The 17511-nt window shown below is 38.9% G+C and overlaps 3 protein-coding genes and 1 non-coding gene across 5 annotated transcripts in view; 1 reads left to right on the forward strand and 3 right to left on the reverse strand.

Annotated features, from left to right (window-relative positions):
• The window catches only part of LOC138010803 (uncharacterized), a 13803-nt gene extending 4089 nt beyond the window's left edge, over positions 1 to 9714 (forward strand). The window contains exons 1-2 of one of the 2 annotated variants that reach the window (XM_068857780.1): positions 3362 to 3797; positions 7216 to 9714. In XM_068857780.1, coding sequence (XP_068713881.1) covers positions 3491 to 3797; positions 7216 to 7655 — 747 coding nt within the window. In that variant the 5' untranslated portion in view covers positions 3362 to 3490 and the 3' untranslated portion in view covers positions 7656 to 9714. Of the gene's footprint in view, positions 1 to 3361; positions 3798 to 7215 lie in introns of those variants that run through there. The other variant, XM_068857779.1, reaches the window with a different exon arrangement.
• Positions 1 to 17511, reverse strand: part of LOC138011857 (uncharacterized) — a 330121-nt gene that overhangs the window by 115608 nt on the left and 197002 nt on the right. The gene's annotated exons all lie outside the window — the stretch shown is intronic.
• Trnas-aga (transfer RNA serine (anticodon AGA)) lies at positions 1257 to 1329 on the reverse strand. The gene has a single exon. It is a non-coding gene; the product is annotated as a tRNA-Ser (tRNA).
• LOC138010122 (chromosome partition protein Smc-like) lies at positions 13760 to 14383 on the reverse strand. Its single transcript, XM_068857077.1, has one exon. The coding sequence runs from the start codon at positions 14381 to 14383 to the stop codon at positions 13760 to 13762; it is 624 nt and encodes a 207-aa protein (XP_068713178.1).

Below are 17511 nucleotides of genomic sequence, written 5' to 3' on the forward strand. Positions count from 1 at the left end.
AAAACTTGCAATATCTTTTTTCACCCATCTCTTTTCAAACCGTTACATTTTTGCAGTGAATTTTCTTTTCTAGTTGTGCAATTAGTCAGGCTTGCTTTAAATTACTTCACTATCTGCCGTTACTTAAACACTTAAATAAATGGCCGCAACTCTGCGCAAGCTTGTTATCCAGAACTCACCTACTTCTAGTTGATGAGAGAACCTTTTAGTGTAAATGACTGCGCATACAGTGAGTGTGGACGGGAAACAATTATATTAGCATATTTGACGTCGGCTGATCTACTCGAAAACCTACGAAGGTTTCAATATTACATTTCTACTTTTCTCGTCGTCAAAGATGAGATTTCAACTTGCTGTGAAACTGCTTCAAAAACATAAAAACCAAAGCATATAATAATGTTCTTCAGAGGTATTCCGATATTTAAGGGACTTGCACCTTTAGTATTAAAGTTAAATGTGAGGGAATATGACATCAATATCCCTTCAAAGGAAGGTCTTTTGACTGAGGCTTTTCTTGCCCTATTTCTTACAAAAAAAAAGCGTTTTATGTAAATGTATTTTTTCCGACAATCACGCATCACGTAATTCTCTTCGATGTCGACAGATCTTTCATTCTTTTCAAATTTAAACCACTATTCTTGTCGTGGTTGCGTAAATTTCCGTTTATGGAAACATTACAAACCTAACTTTAGAGATACTCCTTAGAGAAAAAACGTGTTCTTCTATCGACTATTTCCAACTATATGAAGATTAAATGGTAGAGATAACTGGGAGTGGGTTTAAATTTCAGTGAATTTCTTCTGGGGGTCTTAAAATCTTCGATCGACGGCGACCGTTTCACTAGACTGGCAAAATAGACAAATATATCTTTTGATCTGACAATATAGACTAAGTTCTTCTCGTTTATTTTCAACTTATGTACATTTCTGGCCCTTTGCCTGCAAATCTGCAACTTGAAATTGTTTTAACATCGCTGTTCAATGAACCATTTTCCCGGGCCTTCAGATCTTTGGTTCTTGTTTTTGGCAATAGTGCTTACACCTATCTTTTCAAATACAGCTAACAAATATCAAATGCAACATGGATTCTTTAATTTTGGTTTTGAACTTAAGTATCACCAGCAATGATTTCTTAATGATGAAATGGTCTATGAAATGAATCATATATGAACTGCGGATATGAAATCAAGTGAAGCTATGATCTTCGCAGTTATGAGCATAATTTTTGCAATTGCGTAGAGAAGCCTGAAAAATTCAGGACTTCAACGGGGTTTGAACCCGTGACCTCGCGATTCTGGTGCGAAGCTCTAACCAACTGAGCTATGAAGCCACTGACGTTGGGAGCTGGTCATTTGTGGGTTCTAATAGTCCCGTGAGGAATAAATCAATGATGAAATGGTCTATGAAATGAATCATATATGAACTGCGGATATAAAATCAAGTGAAGCTATGATCTTCGCAGTTATGAGCGCAATTTTTGCAATTGCGAAGAGAAGCCTCATTTCATAGACCATTTCATCATTGATTTATTCCTCACGGGATCATTAGAACCCACAAATGACCAGCTCCCAACGTCAGTGGCTTTATAGCTCAGTTGGTTAGAGCGTCGCACCGGAATCGCGAGGTCACGGGTTCAAACCCCGTTGAAGTTCTGAATTTTTCAGGCTTCTCCACGCAATTGCAAAAATTGCGCTCATAACTGCGAAGATCATAGCTTCACTTCAATGATTTCTTAAGCTCCCACAAAATTAAGGCAAGATCAGTAAGGAACTTCTTTCATTCAAAATCGTTGATTATTTTGGGGTAACTTAGATTAACAATTTCCTCGACAACCATTTCTTTCTACATTAAGTCATTTATGTACATTACGGGACAATACCCGTGGATAGTCAACCATTCGGGACACGGAGTCTTTTACACCGTGAGATCGACCTCCGATCGTTTACCCTCCCGACAGTGATATACCACAGACAGACCACAATACTGGGAGCTCCATGCCCTGCGCGCTCTTTGCGAATAATTAACAATTATTTTACGAGAGCGCGTTGGATATGAGATGGTAAATAGCCAACGAGGTGCGTAGCGCCGAGTTGGCTATAACCAGTCTGGTAGCCAACAAGCGTGAATTGTTTTATTAAATTCTTTAAACTCGAAAAGTTTGGAAGAAAGAAATTCCAGCGAAAAAAGGGAGAAAGTCCTAAGATGCGATGTTGAGTTATACCTGGTGGCCTGACAGACGCAGGCTCATGACAAAAACATTTCTCACCTTTTTGCGTGCTTGTAAGCTTCGGAATTGATCAAAACGTTCCACAAAAAGGTTTTTTTCCCTTTATACCGGGAGAAATTTTGCTCACTAACGTGATCAGTAACTTTGTTTTTCCACCAAAACAAAAGAAAATGTTTGCATGATAATAAAGCTCAATTTCCAGGGGATTAGTTGGGTACACTAACATGGCCGCCGTGACGTCACGTGAAAACACTCTATACCGAGCGATAAGAGAGCACTGGGACGAACTCGTACCGGAATGAGTGGTCGTACCTCGACAAAGAAATGTACCAAGGTGGAAAACGCCATAAATAATTCAGTCTGTTGTTTCTTAAAAACCTGTGAAAATCACGCTGTGCCCTGAACTATTTTCAAAATCCTGTGAAAATCACACAGTTTTTGTCAATTCCATTGTCTTCGTTTCGATCCCACGAAGATGTGAGCCTCCCAATTAGCCGGTACTTGTTCCCTTCAACAAAAGATCTGAATTAATCATAGTACCATGGTTGGTACAACAGCACCGGAATACTCAGTTTAATTTTACAATTATATTAAGAAAAATACGTGTCTTTTACATTTTATAAAAATTTATCAGGAGTAAAATCATGAAAAACCATGAAATAAGTCAGATATTATATTAAATACCTCGAACGTCGGTATTAATCCATATACATCCCTCAGGCCTACGGCCGTCGGGAGGTATATGGAATAATAGCTCTATTCTCGGTATTTATCTCATAGTTACAATATTACACGAAGAGTTTTCCTTCATTTGAGGCCACAATTCAGCTGCACTTAAGAGTGACCATCAATAATAATTACAGTAATTAAATTTCCCCACAGGTATCAATTCACATTGGACGTTTTAATATTTATAGAAAGCATTGACGTTTGTATTGAAGTATAATGGCACGTCTTTCCAAGAAACACGATTAAATCTATAACGGGTTTTCCCTTTATTTGACATTGAACATTTTTCCTTTCACATTTATGCATTTAATTTTTCATTTCAATATTGTTGGAGAGTTTTCCTTTCGCTTGAGATCAGAATTCAACTATATTCATGGTGTCTCATTACACTAATTAAGTTAATTCAGTAGTCGTAGTATATCTCCCCCTCCGAGGATCAATTAATTTTTCACCTGTTAGTTTTATAGAACAGAGTTGGGTCTGTGGTACTCTTCAAGAGATTAACAGTTCGCTTTTCGAAGAAACACTAAAAACTATGGCAGCTTTTCCTGTCATTCTTTGTCTGACCTTTACCCATAGCCTTGCATCAGCCGCTAAATCATGTACTACTAATCAACCCCTATCAGAATACGGTTTCGCTCTTGTTGATCACTCGTATCATTCATTTATTGCTGATCGTTTGGCTTCTTGTTACATCGCTTGCAATATGCAACCAGCTTGTCAAAGCCTCAACTACAATCTTGCTGACAAGACTTGCGATTTCAACAACGACACCAAATATTTTCGTCCCAAGTATTTTGTGGAGAAACCAACATCCGTTTATGGGAATAACCCTGATTCTGGTAAGTTGGTTTTTCTGTTTAGAATATCAAATATCACCGTAATCCCTTTGTACTTCATTCTCGTTATTCTTATCTTGTGAGCAAAAAGAATTAGCTTCTAGTTCAGACAATCAATGAAATTTATTTGTCAATCTTATTCTATGAATTGATGCTTTATGTTGAAAATCAAACTTTTGGCGGACAATGATGATTTCCTCTAGATTTAGAAACTTCGTACATGTTTGAAATAAGTTACCGTGGGCGCTTTCCCTTTAACCAGAGGCTTGAGTTAAAAATTTCGGTAATTTCATGTGGCCGCTCGAAACCAATCACATCAAAGAGTATTGTCCCAAAATGTAAACAGCGACCAGAAATGGACCGATGCGACGGAATTTTTCTGATGTTCCAAAACTTTAGGACCACTGTGCAAGATATGCCAAAATGTCTAAAATTAGAGACCCTGGGGCAGATAGTGGAGACGAGGACAAAATCGGAGCGGGCGACTTGCAAAAGTGCGAAGAAAAAATAATCGGCTCTTATTTTTCCTTCGTACTGTAGCTCGTCGTATTTTTCTCGCCCGCTCCGGTCTTGTTTCCGTCCGCACTATCTGCCCCTGGGTCTTTGAGGATGCGTCCACAGTACTTTTATCCGGATTTTTCTTTTATTTTTCGGATTCAAAAATATCTGCGTCCACACTTAGCGTATTCCAGTCGTTTTTGCATCGTTTTTACTGTCCACACGTATCCGGATACACAATTATTACTCTAGCGTCCAGTGCTTTTGACAAAGATTTTGCTTGATGAGCACGCGCAAAAATCGTATGTTGGCGCCATTTTCTCTGTTTTGCTAACGAGATGTACGTGAGAGTCTTTCAAATGAAGACTTGCTTCCATATCTCAAAGTGCCCTTGGACGTGAGGTGCCTGGGAATGAAATTAAATTACTGGAATCGGTCAGTGTAAAATGCAGACCGAAGTTATAATATAACTGTTGAAAAAGCCCAAACCCCTTACAAATGCTAACCTTAGGCCTAATTAGGCCGAAAACAATATTTAGGCCTAACTGTTAGCATTTCGATTCCAATGATTTAATTTCATTCCCAGGCACCTCACATCCAAGGGCACTTTGAGACATGGAAACAATTCTTTACCGTCTTTCAAGATCTAAGGACCGGATACGCCATGTTGATTTATCTCATCCAGGAGAGACTGGATCCAGCGCATTCGTAAATTTACAGATACCACTGTCCACACGTATCTGAACTTGCAGCGTATTCAAAAAATTGCACTCTGGAGACCTCATTCTAAAATTTCCGATTTCGCTGGATACGTGTGGTCACAAGCTGTATTCGAAAAAAAATTGCGGATAAAAAAAATCCCAGCTGCGTGTGGACAGGGCCTAATTCGCAGAGAACAGTACAAAAATGTACTTAAAGACCTAAAATGCTCGCCGCTTGTGCAGCACGAATATTTTTCCTCTTAGAACCCATAATGATATTTTGTTGCGTGGCCATTGCTCCACCCATCCACTTTTCTAAAACACCGTAATATTTTACGCTGTGAAAGTAAGAGGACTTCTCAGACAAATGAAAAAAACATTGCTGTCCTTTACGCTAACCCATAACCAACGTTATCGTGCGCGTACAACAGTCATCACTCATTTTCTATATTTCCTTCAAGACTCTTCTTACCAATCAAACACTAGGATAACCTTGCAATATTCCGGAACTCCAAGGACGTGAAATGATTTACGTAACGGACTTTGCCCACATATTGATAATGATCCGAGAATTCTATTGACATTTGCCATGCGCGCGTACAAGAACAGTCACCGCTAACATTTTCTTTTTGTCATCGCTTATTTTCTTATTTCCTTCAAGACACTCGCGACCAACTTAAAGAGGATGATAAGATTGCGAAAGATGACACAACGGTTTGAAACAGCTTTTAACTCAGTCGTTACACCCGTTTGTAGTATTTTATATCGTTTTCTTTCCCATTGAAACTCCGAATATGTTTGATGATTGCGTTCAGCCAAAATGATGCGCCGGCTAATCGACGGCGTCGATTGGAATCTTTCGTTCATAAAATCGAGATCTTCACTGACTCTTTTAAATTACAGTTGGATTTGCTTAGGAAGCGAAAACAGTACGTTTTCTTTTTAAACTTTGCGTTTAATTTAATAGATTGTATTGATTTACTTGGTCTTTTAATTGTCTCGTATCATTCTCGGTGAGTGGAGAACTAAAATGGAAACGAATACCATAAGCCTCAAGAGAACTTTGCAATTGCCAACAGGGGAAGGAAAGATTAACCAATTGTGAAGCCGGTTATGAAGTAATGTTTCTTATTTTATCGAACTGATCAGAAGTGAATCTTTATTTTTGATTGTTGACTCTTGCTATGTAAACAACTCTGAGCAGCAATTTGTCTCGTTTTAAGTAAGAAAATATCAGGATTAATCAATTCTTGTGAAAATAACAAGACAAGTATAATCATTTCTCTCACGATGTATTCACTTGTGTTGTAGCCGATAACGACGTTTCGACCGTCTCGACTGATTGCGGGCTACGCTTTGTATCACGGAGGTCGGCTCTGATTGGTGGAATTCAGGCTTATTGTTCCTTTGAGTAATTTCCTGAGATCTAATATGATTCAAAATGGTTCCCTCGTTCTCGTATCGATCGCCTGTCGTGTTATCAACACTTCGGGGAATGTCGAAGCCATTATCCCTGTTGATGCTGCAAGTGTGAAGTCTTATGAGGTTATAGCTTTCTTCGCTCTGTGACGTCAGCTGTTCATCGGTCCACTTAATTGAGGACCATTATACAATGTGTGCATCATTAAGCTTATAACATAATCGGCCTTATCGCCTGAAGAAAATCAGCAGTAAGAATTCGAAACGTCGCAATCTAGAACAGAAGAGACACAACGTAGGACAAACGATCAGAAGACTGCCATGCGGGAGGTCGTGAGTTCGACTCTGGCCGGACCAACACTCGGGGTAACTGAGCAGAAAATTCTGCCTTTTGCAATGACACCCGCAAATGGCTAGACTTTCAAGTCTCTTCGGATAAGCACTATAAACCGCACGCCCCGTCTCACAAAAATCCAACATGTTCATAAGTTCCCTATGGGACGTTAAAGAACCCACAAATTATTCGAGAGGAGTAGGTGATCAGGTTCCCGGTGTTATGGGTCTCCATTATGAGTGTATGGGTGGGTGGGTATAGTGGTCCACATTAGCTGAATAGCGGCCAAAACTTCAACCTGCTCAAACAAATAAAAAAACAAACAAACAAGAAAAGGTATTTTACGATATGTAAGTAAGTAAGTAAGATATTAATCAATAGTGTGTCTAAGCCAGTTTATTTTACAATTTATACCAGCTTTTACTGACCAAATGTTTTCTCCTTTTAAAATTTACCTATTTTGTCACAGAACGTCCTTGGCGAAAGCTGAATTCAGCTGCAGTGTGTTTTGGCGTAAGAGATGACCAGTTTGGCCGCTTTGATGTCGAAGTCGGTGGCTCTCTTGATGCTGTCAAACTCGTTCACCTCAGTGGATTGGTGAACTGTAACATTAATCGGAACGATAGATCGAGCAAATGGGGATGCAATCCTGAATCGCAAAAGATAAAAGTCTTCATAACAAACGCATCAAACACTGTCCTTCTGCCTCACATGGGGATAAGTTTAGGATACACCATTCCCGGGTATGGTCCCAATTCCAGCGAGATTGTGTTCAGTGATTTCCCAAATCCACTTCATCTGTCTTCTGGTCAAGAGTTACGCCTGTGGCACAGTCAAGACTTACGAAATTATCATGAGAAAGATAATGACGGAAACTCATGCGCTAATGTCTTCGCAAAGTATTTGTAATCTTGGCCCATGGCCAGTAGAGCAAAACCTCCGCTCTTATTTAATCAGTTCAGGGCACAACTGTATTTAGGAAACACTGAATTTGTGTCCAGGAAGAAATGTAGAATTGTAATCGGTTGATCTGTTTCCTCTCTTGAAACAACAACAGCATTCTCTGCTCTCTTTACATGAGAATCTAAATTTCAGTTGCTTTTATGTAAGGGGAATCTTTGATCAAGACTGACATTTTGCGCACTTCCAAATCCCGTTGGGTGCGTCATCAACTGTCCATACGTAAGGACGTACGTCCACACCTCCATTTATGCCAATGTGAACGGTATCACGCTACTTTACAGCATACATCTCCAGGTTTTGATCAATTGTCACCTGTCAAAATGGGTTATCCGCTGACCAGTATCACGTGTCCATATCGCAGGCTCAAGCTTAGAGCTTACCGAAGTCAGCTTTTTTTTTAAGTTGACCGCTGACCAGAGACTGATTTTTGATTGAATTGTAGGCTCAATTCAGGTTCAATCACCTAAACATACTACGAGAATACTACGTCAACTATAGTTCTTACACAGTCAACGCTTTTCGTGTTCTGGTAAAAAACGGTTTGGAAAATGTTTGATTTCTGCATTTTTCGCCGGTTTCAATCCAGTTTGACGTATCATGGTAGCTGTGGTCCACACTGGCGGCTACGCAGTTATTCAAATCAATTATAACAGGAATATAAACTTAAAGCTGAGTGTTTTTATCTTTAGAAGCTCTAATGCCTGGAGGACCTATGACTAGAACAGAAAAGAAAGGAGAGAGAAAGAGAACGACAACGACAAAACAGAATAACAGTAATAGCTCATACTTAGTGGAAGAGATTACTGTCAATATGAATCACGACAAATTCGTAGTGCTACACTTTATTCGCTGAACGGCAAAAACTCTCCAATACAAAAAGGAATATAAAGCAATAACTCGGTCAAAACTACTCATCAAATATCCAGTTCCATTAGACGTCCTTGACTGTGTAGGTGCGAGAGACAGAGAGAAAGAGGTTTTCTAATAAAGAGAAAGGATTTCAACAAATGTCGCAATGTTTCTGAATAAGCGGCAAAGAAAACTCTGAGTTCTTACCAAACTGTTCGGCTCCAAATTCACATCTTTGCTCCTCTTACAAACAAACCCGAGCACATGGCATCAAAGACTCACAAAAAAATCACGTGACGCGAGACCAAAACTACTTAGGTGAGTTGGGAGCGACACCGGCCCCTAAATGACTTTCCTTTGAAATTCATTTCCACACAGTCACATTAAAGGCTCCCTACTCCAAAACTCAATTTTTTTTTAAACACAGTCTCTAAACAGAAATTCATCTCATCTATCCATCTCCAGGCGGCACAGACTTGTAATAGGTCTTCTAAGTATAACGGTACCTGCTTTAATTTCTTTGTGTCGTTGTCTTTTGGCATGGGTCACCACTGTGGAGGTAGTCTTTACTTTCACCACACGTACAAAGCCACAACTCGCGCAATTAGCCATTTTCCACGAGGGTAATTCTCATCTACCATCAGGACTACATCACCTACCTTGACATTGTCTTTTTTTTTTATTATTATTTAAATTTATAATTATTACACACACAATAACAACAACAATAATAATAATAATAACAATAATAACAATAATGATATACACGATACGTCTAGAGGTCTTGAATGTGATGGAGGATCGCTTTCCATTTCTCATTATGACTATCTACAATATCATTTTGCTCAGCTATGACACGCTCCACTTGACAAGCAATTTTTATTTTTGTTTTTAGAAGTGAAAGGGAAGGATTCACTTTAAGAAGTCTACATTGGAAAATAACTTGTTTACCTAGTAATATAATATGGTTAATCAGTTGCGTTTCTTTTCCAAAGAGCCCAAACATTATACTCACATCTGTCAAACACTGGATTGTCGAAAAGTAATTTTTCAACCATTCAACTACAGAAAGCCAAAAAGCAGTTGAAATTGGACAATGTATAAATAGATGCTCGAGGGATTCCTCTGATATTTGACAAAATGTACACAAAGGTGAACTGGTTATTCCTATTTTATAGAGGGCTTTATTTACATAAAGGATTCTATTTAAAACCTTATACTGAAATTCTCTTATCTTTGAGTCTAGTGAAGCACGTCTAGGGAGGAGATAAATGTCTTTCCAAGATAAGTCATGTAATGGAAATAAACGTTCGTATTTAGATATTGAAATCGGGGGCTTCTCAGTTTTCTTAATTAGTTGCCAATATAAGTATCTGGAACAAGACGGAAATATTGAGTTCTGCGATTCGTGGGCCTCGGGCAAAGTGCTGGGCATGTCCCTTAAAAGGGTCTTCCACTCCGATGGAATAGAGTTAAAGACACTCATAAGGACAAAAAACTCCGCACCGGTTACGTTTTGATTTTGTAATGTCCTACATGATTTCATTCTACCGGAATCAGTCAAAATATCACTTACAGTAAGAAATCCTTTCCTTAGAAGTTTGTTCCTAAACAAAGGTTTTCCATCTATACATAAGAACTTGTTATTCCATATGATTTCCTTTAGCACATCAGCTAAAGTGGTAACTGGTGATATCTTATAAAGCGCCCATTCAGTTAAGCATTCCTTGTAAAATTTAGGAAGGGTCCTCGGCAAAAAACGTACACCTTAATTACAGTTAGTTAAGAAAGCGCCCCTAAAGTCAGCAAGATAGTTATCAAGAAACAATTTCCAGGTACTATTATAACCTTCGAGATATTTCTTCATGCACATGATTCTTTGAGCCTTGATAAGTGTTTCAATATGTGGCATACGTAATCCACCATCTTTATAGTCACTTATAAGTGTGAGGCGCTTTATTTTATCTTTCCCCGAATTCCAAATAAAATTGAAAAGAACCTTATTCACCAGCTTCACAATCTCTTTGGTTAAAGGGATTAACGATGCCCGGAACATGATTTTGGGGATTGCGAAGGTCTTAATAATTTGAATTCTACCAATCAGTGTTAAGTTTCTCCACCGCCATGCATTGATAGATTTTTGAATGGACCTAATAATATTTTCAAAGTTGAGCTCCTGATACTTTTGCCAGTTATACGTAAAGAAAATGCCTAAAATTTTCATTAGTTTGTTTACTTTGTCAACGCCAATATACTCTGGCGACTCATGAAGGCTACCAAGCCAATACGATTCTGTTTTCTCTTCGTTCAACCTTAGTCCAGAAATTCTACCAAATCTATCTAAGAGACCTTGCAGCAAAAGAAAGGACTGTGTATCACTAACAAAAGTTGTCAGATCGTCAGCAAAGACGCTAAGTTTAACTTCACATTTACCAACTTTGATTCCTTTAATGTCATTATTTTCACGAATACTTATATTGACAATTTCAAGGGCAATAATAAATAGGTATGGTGACAAAGGATCCCCCTGGCGAACTCCTCTATTGACCTCAAAAATATCAGATGCGAAGCCATTATTCATAATACAACTTGAGATGTCCGAGTAAAGTACTCTAATCCAGTGCAAAAAGGAGTCGCCAAAATTAAAAGCTTTTAATGTATGAAACAAATAATTCCAGCTTAAAGAATCAAAAGCTTTCTTAAAGTCAAATGTTGTCATAAGACCCGGAATATTCTGTAGTTTGGTATACTCCATTACATCATTTATTGACCTCACTGCGTCAAAGATCGTTCTCCCCTTGACATATGGGCATTGGTTTTCATGAATGATAAATGGGAGAGTCTTTTCGAGCCTTACTGCTACAGCTTTAGATCCGATTTTATAGTCCACATTTAGCAACGATATCGGTCTCCAATTATCCACATATCTTCTATCCTTGTCTTTCTTTTCAATTAACCGGATAATTGCCTGCCGCTGGGAACTTGACAGTTTGCCATTTAAATATGCAGCATTTAAAGAGTCTACCAGAAGAGTGCCTAAAATTGGCCAAAACGCTTTGTAAAAACTCAGCCGTAAGGCCATCATTTCCCGGCGATTTATAATTTTCAAATTTCTCTAGAGCTTTATAACATTCAGTGTAAGTCAGCAATCCATCACACTGTTGGCTTACGTTATCCGATAACTTAGGTATGCTAACGTTCTGAGTCTGAAAGGAATGGAAAACATCTTCATCAAAATCTGAATCCCTATTAGCGTATAGATCTTGATAGAATTATTTTAATTCAGCCATAATAGCTTTGCAGTTTGTCACTACTCGTCCTTGTTTGTCAAACAACTTTCGAATACAGTTTTTCTTATTTCTGGATTTTTCAAGACCCAAAAAGTATTTGTTATTTTTTTCTCTTTTTTTCATACCAATTAGCTTTGGACCGTATAATGTTTCCACGAGTAATGTAGTCATACTTAGAATCATATTCACTTTTAAGTTCTTCAAGCTGCAGTATATTCTGTTCCGTAGGATTACAAGCACAAAGTTCCTCACTTTCTTTAAGTTTCTTTTCAAGATCAGTAAGTTTATTCCTTCTGTCTCTTGCCTTTGTTTTACAAAAAGAAATAGTACATTGTCTGATTTTATATTTGATCAAGTCCCAGAGGAGTCTTTTGTCGCTCACCTCTTGAAATTCTGTTAACCAATCTTGGTAACTAGAGGCAATAAGATTAAGGTAGTTGTAATCATTTAAAAGGCTAGAGTTGAAAATCCAATGTGATGGGCCCCGGACTTTGTCCTCAAAGCTATTAATTTGCAAAGTGATGGCCGAGTGGTCAGATTTAATAGAAGGTATTATATCCGAATCTTCAATAAAGTCCTGAAGTCCATCACTAATTAACCAATAATCTAGGCGTCGCTGAATAAGAGGTTTCTTTTGTCTCCACGTAAACTTTTTTTTGTTAGGGTTCCTAATTCGCCAAATGTCAACGAGATCGTATGCCAGTTTAATCTCCATAATATTTTTAACCGAGTCTTTTTTTCAACACGTCCACCATAATTGTCCAATTCTTCATGTAAATGAGCGTTAAAGTCACCTCCGATGATCAACTGACTACTAAACGTCCCATCCGTTTCGTCTAAAGTTGACAAGATTCTTGAAAAGAAGGAGCATTGCTCTGATGTTATGTTTGGGGCGTAAATGTTTAGTAATAAGAACGGAGAGTCTTGAATCAGAGCATCTATAAGAACGTAACGACCATCAGAATCAGACTGAGTGTTTTTCATTTCAAATTGTAATTTGTCATTTATTAAAATCAGAACACCTCTACTGTGATTGGTACCGTGAGAAAAGTACATTTTCCCGGGCCACTGAAATCGCCAACTTTCAACAATATCCGGAGTGCTATAAGGTTCCTGAAGAAAGGCAACATCAGCATTTTGCTTATGTAACCAATTAAATACTGCTTTTCTTTTAGTAAAACCCCGAATCCCTCGAGCATTTAAAGAAATGATTTGAAGTGAGTGAGCTGAGTGAAGAAAACAAATAATTAATTGTAAAGCGCCTCTTTAAATGTTTGAACCAAAACTTGAAAAAGGTACGTCGCTAAACCATCTAGACGTAAAAAACAAACCAAGACACTGACATCCAAAGTTAACAAAGAAAAATCTACAGGGAACTGCCCCAGCACGCACCCAGCCCAAGAAACTAACTTGAACGGCATGGTTACCTGCTTGAAATAGTTGTCAAAACGGTCTCAGGGGAGCTCCATCTCATTTACCGACCCAATTTTCCTTTGAAAAGAAGGGTACAAAGCCTACTAGGTGTGAATTGTTTCAAAGCGTAAAGAAAAACGTTCCTAATGAGCATTGAAAAATAGCGAAAGGCGAAAAGAGACTAACAACAATATTTACATAGGAGCAACTTTTCCGTTTATAAAGAAATTATCAGGTTCAGCTTTGCTAAAAGCAACTTTTAGTCCTTTCTTTTTCGCCTCCTTCAATTTGGGCATTTGTTTTCTCCTTCGTTCAATTATTTCCTTCGGAAAGTCCTCCAGAACTTTTATCTCTGACGCACGATTAAGGCCGAAAGACGCACTCAAAACTTTCTCTCTGTCGGGATATCGTAAGAATCTCGCAATTATAGGTCTTATCTTTCCTGCCACAGGTTTTCCAAGGCGATGAACTCTTTGCAGAGCTATTTGCTCAGCCGGTTTATTTTCTTATTGATTTCTTGGAAAAGTCATTTTCCAAGAAATCAATAAGAAAATCACACGTGTTCACTTTCTCACCGTCTTCTGAATCTGCTTTTGTTTCTCTTTCTTCAATTCCAAAGAACTTCAAATTTTCTCTGCGACTATACGACTCCGCGTATAATTGTTTCGTGTGCAGGTCCTCCTTTGAACGTTCTAGATCCTTAATCCTACCTTGAATGTCGTTAACTTCAGTATTAAGCCACTGCAGGCCATCATCCATCTCGTCTAATCTTTTCTTCGCCTCTCCCGCTCCTTCCTTCAGTCTACTAACGTCGCTCTCAACTTTGATCATCTTTTGGCGAAATTCATTCAGGGAAGCTTCAATAGCATCCAATTTAGCAAGCTTGGCCAATATTTGGTCTAATTTTGACGTGATATCCATATCCATATCGATATTTAACGCTACAGGGTTGACTTCGTCTTCGCCACGTGGCTTCTCCTCAAACACTTCTCTCTGCTCGTTTTGACTCTCAAGGTTATCTGTTTCACGTTGTCGTTTATCTAAAGGCGACTTAGACTCCGAAGAACTAGAGCTGTTCCTTGGTATAGATTTCCGCTTTCCGAGCGAATGAAAATCACCCATAGGCGAATTATATCCAATACTTCAGGTAGAAAAACGAGCGGAGCTCTCACAGACACGTCTAAGCTACATTCATGCCAGTCCCAGTCCCTCCCTTGACATTCTCCCTAGGCGTCCTCCATCTCGATCTTTCCATAAGAGTGGGTAGATACTCTTTGGTCCATCGTCTCCAGAATATACTACTCAGATTCTGGGCCTGTCTCCATGCGCGTCTACAATGAAGGTCTGTTTTATTGAAAACTTGACGTTGGGCACAAACGTAGCAAATGATTGGGAGTTCTTGGTCGATCTTGTCGAACACTGTTGCTGTTACGCGTTACAGGACGGCTATTAATGATGTTGACAACTTCTGCCATTACAGTGGAAAGAATCTCGTCTGTGACAATTTGCTCTTTTAAAATAGACTTTAACACTTGCTTTGCATTTTGGATCATTCTCTCTCAAACGCCGCCCTCATGGCTCGCCGCTGGTGAGTTGAACTTCCACTTAATTTCCTTCTGTGCACAAAAGTTACTGATTTTGTGATGGTTCCACCGTTCAACGGCATCACGAAACTCCTTGTCAGCTCTTGTAAAATTCGTTCCGTTATCGGTTCGCATCTCAATCGGACAGCCTCGTATGCTGATGAATCTTCTCATTGCATTGAGTATAGAATCCGCATTCAACGAGTGTAAGACAGCCCGCACATTAAGACACGATGTACGTGAGAGTCTTTCAAGGTCTAAGGACCGGTTGCGCCGTGTTGATTTATCTCATAAAGGAAAGAGTGGATCCAGTGCATTCAAAAATTTGCGGATACCACTGTCCGCACGTATTTGAACTCGCAGCGTATTCAAAAAATTGCACTCTGGAGACCTCATTCGAAAATTTCCGATTTCGAGCAATTCCGATTTCGAAAAATTTCCAAAAACAAAATTGCGGATACAAAAATTTCCGGATCTGTGTGGACGGGGCCTAATTCTTGGTTTTCACGTGACGTCATCAAAACTAAAAAATAAGGAATTATCAATCCTTTTGAGATTTTAGTTTAGTTAGTTATTAGAACAGCTGAAGACTTGTCTTTTCACAAATTTTCAGTTTAAATAGGGTTTTTCGTCTCGTGGTAAAGCAAGGTTGAATTTCTAGGCTTTTGCGTGACACGATATTAAAATTGCGGTCGAGAATGCTATCACGTAGGTTAAAAATGTGACTTATCCGCTGAGATTTTGCAATCTGAACAGTCCTTGTATGAGAATAAGTACTCATATAGATGTTTATGAGCCCTCAGAAGACGACTACTGGCTTTTTATAGCAAAACTCGAAGACAGATGTTTTTGTTAGCTTCCGGCCGCCATATTTGTGTCCCTGAGAGGGACACAAACATGGCGTCTCCATACAAATCCTTATAAATTTGAGTAAACAATTCTTCGAATATCTCTCGCACGAAAAATCGCACAGACCTGAACCTTTGCGAGGCTATTTGAATATTCATCTTCTTTTATCTCTTTGATTTTTGACTTTATTTGTTGAATGGTTTTGATGATGGTGTGACAGTGAAAACCGGCAATTCGCAGATAACGGTAAAGAAGTGTACTAAATGACCTAAAACGCTTTACGCTTGGGAGCACGATTATTTTTCCTCCGTGAACCCATAATGATCTCTTGTTTCGTGGCCATTGCTCCACCCATACACTTTGCGAAAACACCGTACTATTTTACGCTGTGAAATAGGCGATGAAAAAAACACTGCTATCCTTTACGCTAGCCCACAAACAACGGCATCGTGTACGTACAACAGTCATCGCTCATTTTTCTATACTTCCTTCAAGACTCTTCTTACCAATCAAACACTAGGATACCTCTGCTATGTTCCGGAACTCCAAGGACATGAAATGATTTACTTAAGGGACATTTAAGGGATATTGACATTTGCCATGCGCGTACACGAACAGTCATCGCCAACATTTTTTCTTGTCATCGATTATTTTCTTATTTCCTTGAAGACTCTTCCTACCAAATTGAAGGCGATGATAAGATTGCGAAAGACGACACGACGGTTTGAAACCGCTTTAAACTCATTCGTTGCACCCGTTTGTGGTATTTTAAGTCGTTTTCTTTCCCATTGAAACTCCGAATATGTTTGATGATTACGTTCAGCCAGAACGATGCGCTTGCTAATCGATGGCATCCATTGAAATCTTTCGTTCATAAAATTGAGATCTTCACTGACTCTTTTAAATTACAGTTCATTTGCTTAGGAAGCAAAAGCAGCAGGATTTTTTTAAACTTTGCATTGTGTGCTAATTCTCGGCGAGTGAAGAACTAAAATCGAAACGAGCAGCATAAGCCTCAAGAGAACTTTGCCAACAGGGGAAGGAAAGATAAACTAACTGTAAAGCCGGTTGTGAAGTAATGTTTCCTATTTTACCGAAGTGATCAGAAGTGAATCTTTATTTTTGATTGTTCACGATTGCTATGTAAACAACTCTGAGCAACAATTTCTCTCGTTTTAAGTAAGAAAATACGATTAATCAATACTTGTGTAAATTAATAATAAGACAAGTGTAATCATTTCTTTCACGATGTGTACGCTTGAGTTGTAGCCGGTAACGACGTTTCGACCGTCTCGACTGGTTACGGCCTACTCTTTGTATCACGGAGGTGGGCTGTGATTGGTGGAATGCAGGCTTATTATTCCGTTGAGTAATTTCCTGAGGTCTCATTCAAAATGGTTCCCTCGTTCACGTATCGATCGCCTGTCGTGTTATCCACACTTCTGGAATTTCGAAACCATTATCCCTATTGATGCTACAAGTGTGAAGTCTTATGAGGACATAGCTTCCTTCGCTCTATGACGACAGCTGTTCATCTGTCCACTAATAGATCACTGTGAGGACCAGTCAAAATGCGTGCATTATTAAGCATATTACATAATCGGCCTTATCGCCTGAAGAAGTTCAGAAGTAAGAATTCGAAGCGTCACGATCCAGAACCGAAGTGACACAACGTAAGGCAAACGATCAGAAGACTGCCATGCGGGAGGTCGAGAGTTCGACTCTGGCCGGACTAACACTCAGGATCTTAAAATAACTGAGCAGAAAGTGCTACCTTTTGTAATGACACCCGCAAATGGTTAGACCTTCAAGTCTTTT

The sequence above is a fragment of the Montipora foliosa genome, chromosome 7 (assembly GCF_036669935.1).
Source record: "Montipora foliosa isolate CH-2021 chromosome 7, ASM3666993v2, whole genome shotgun sequence".
Lineage (NCBI taxonomy): Eukaryota > Metazoa > Cnidaria > Anthozoa > Scleractinia > Acroporidae > Montipora > Montipora foliosa.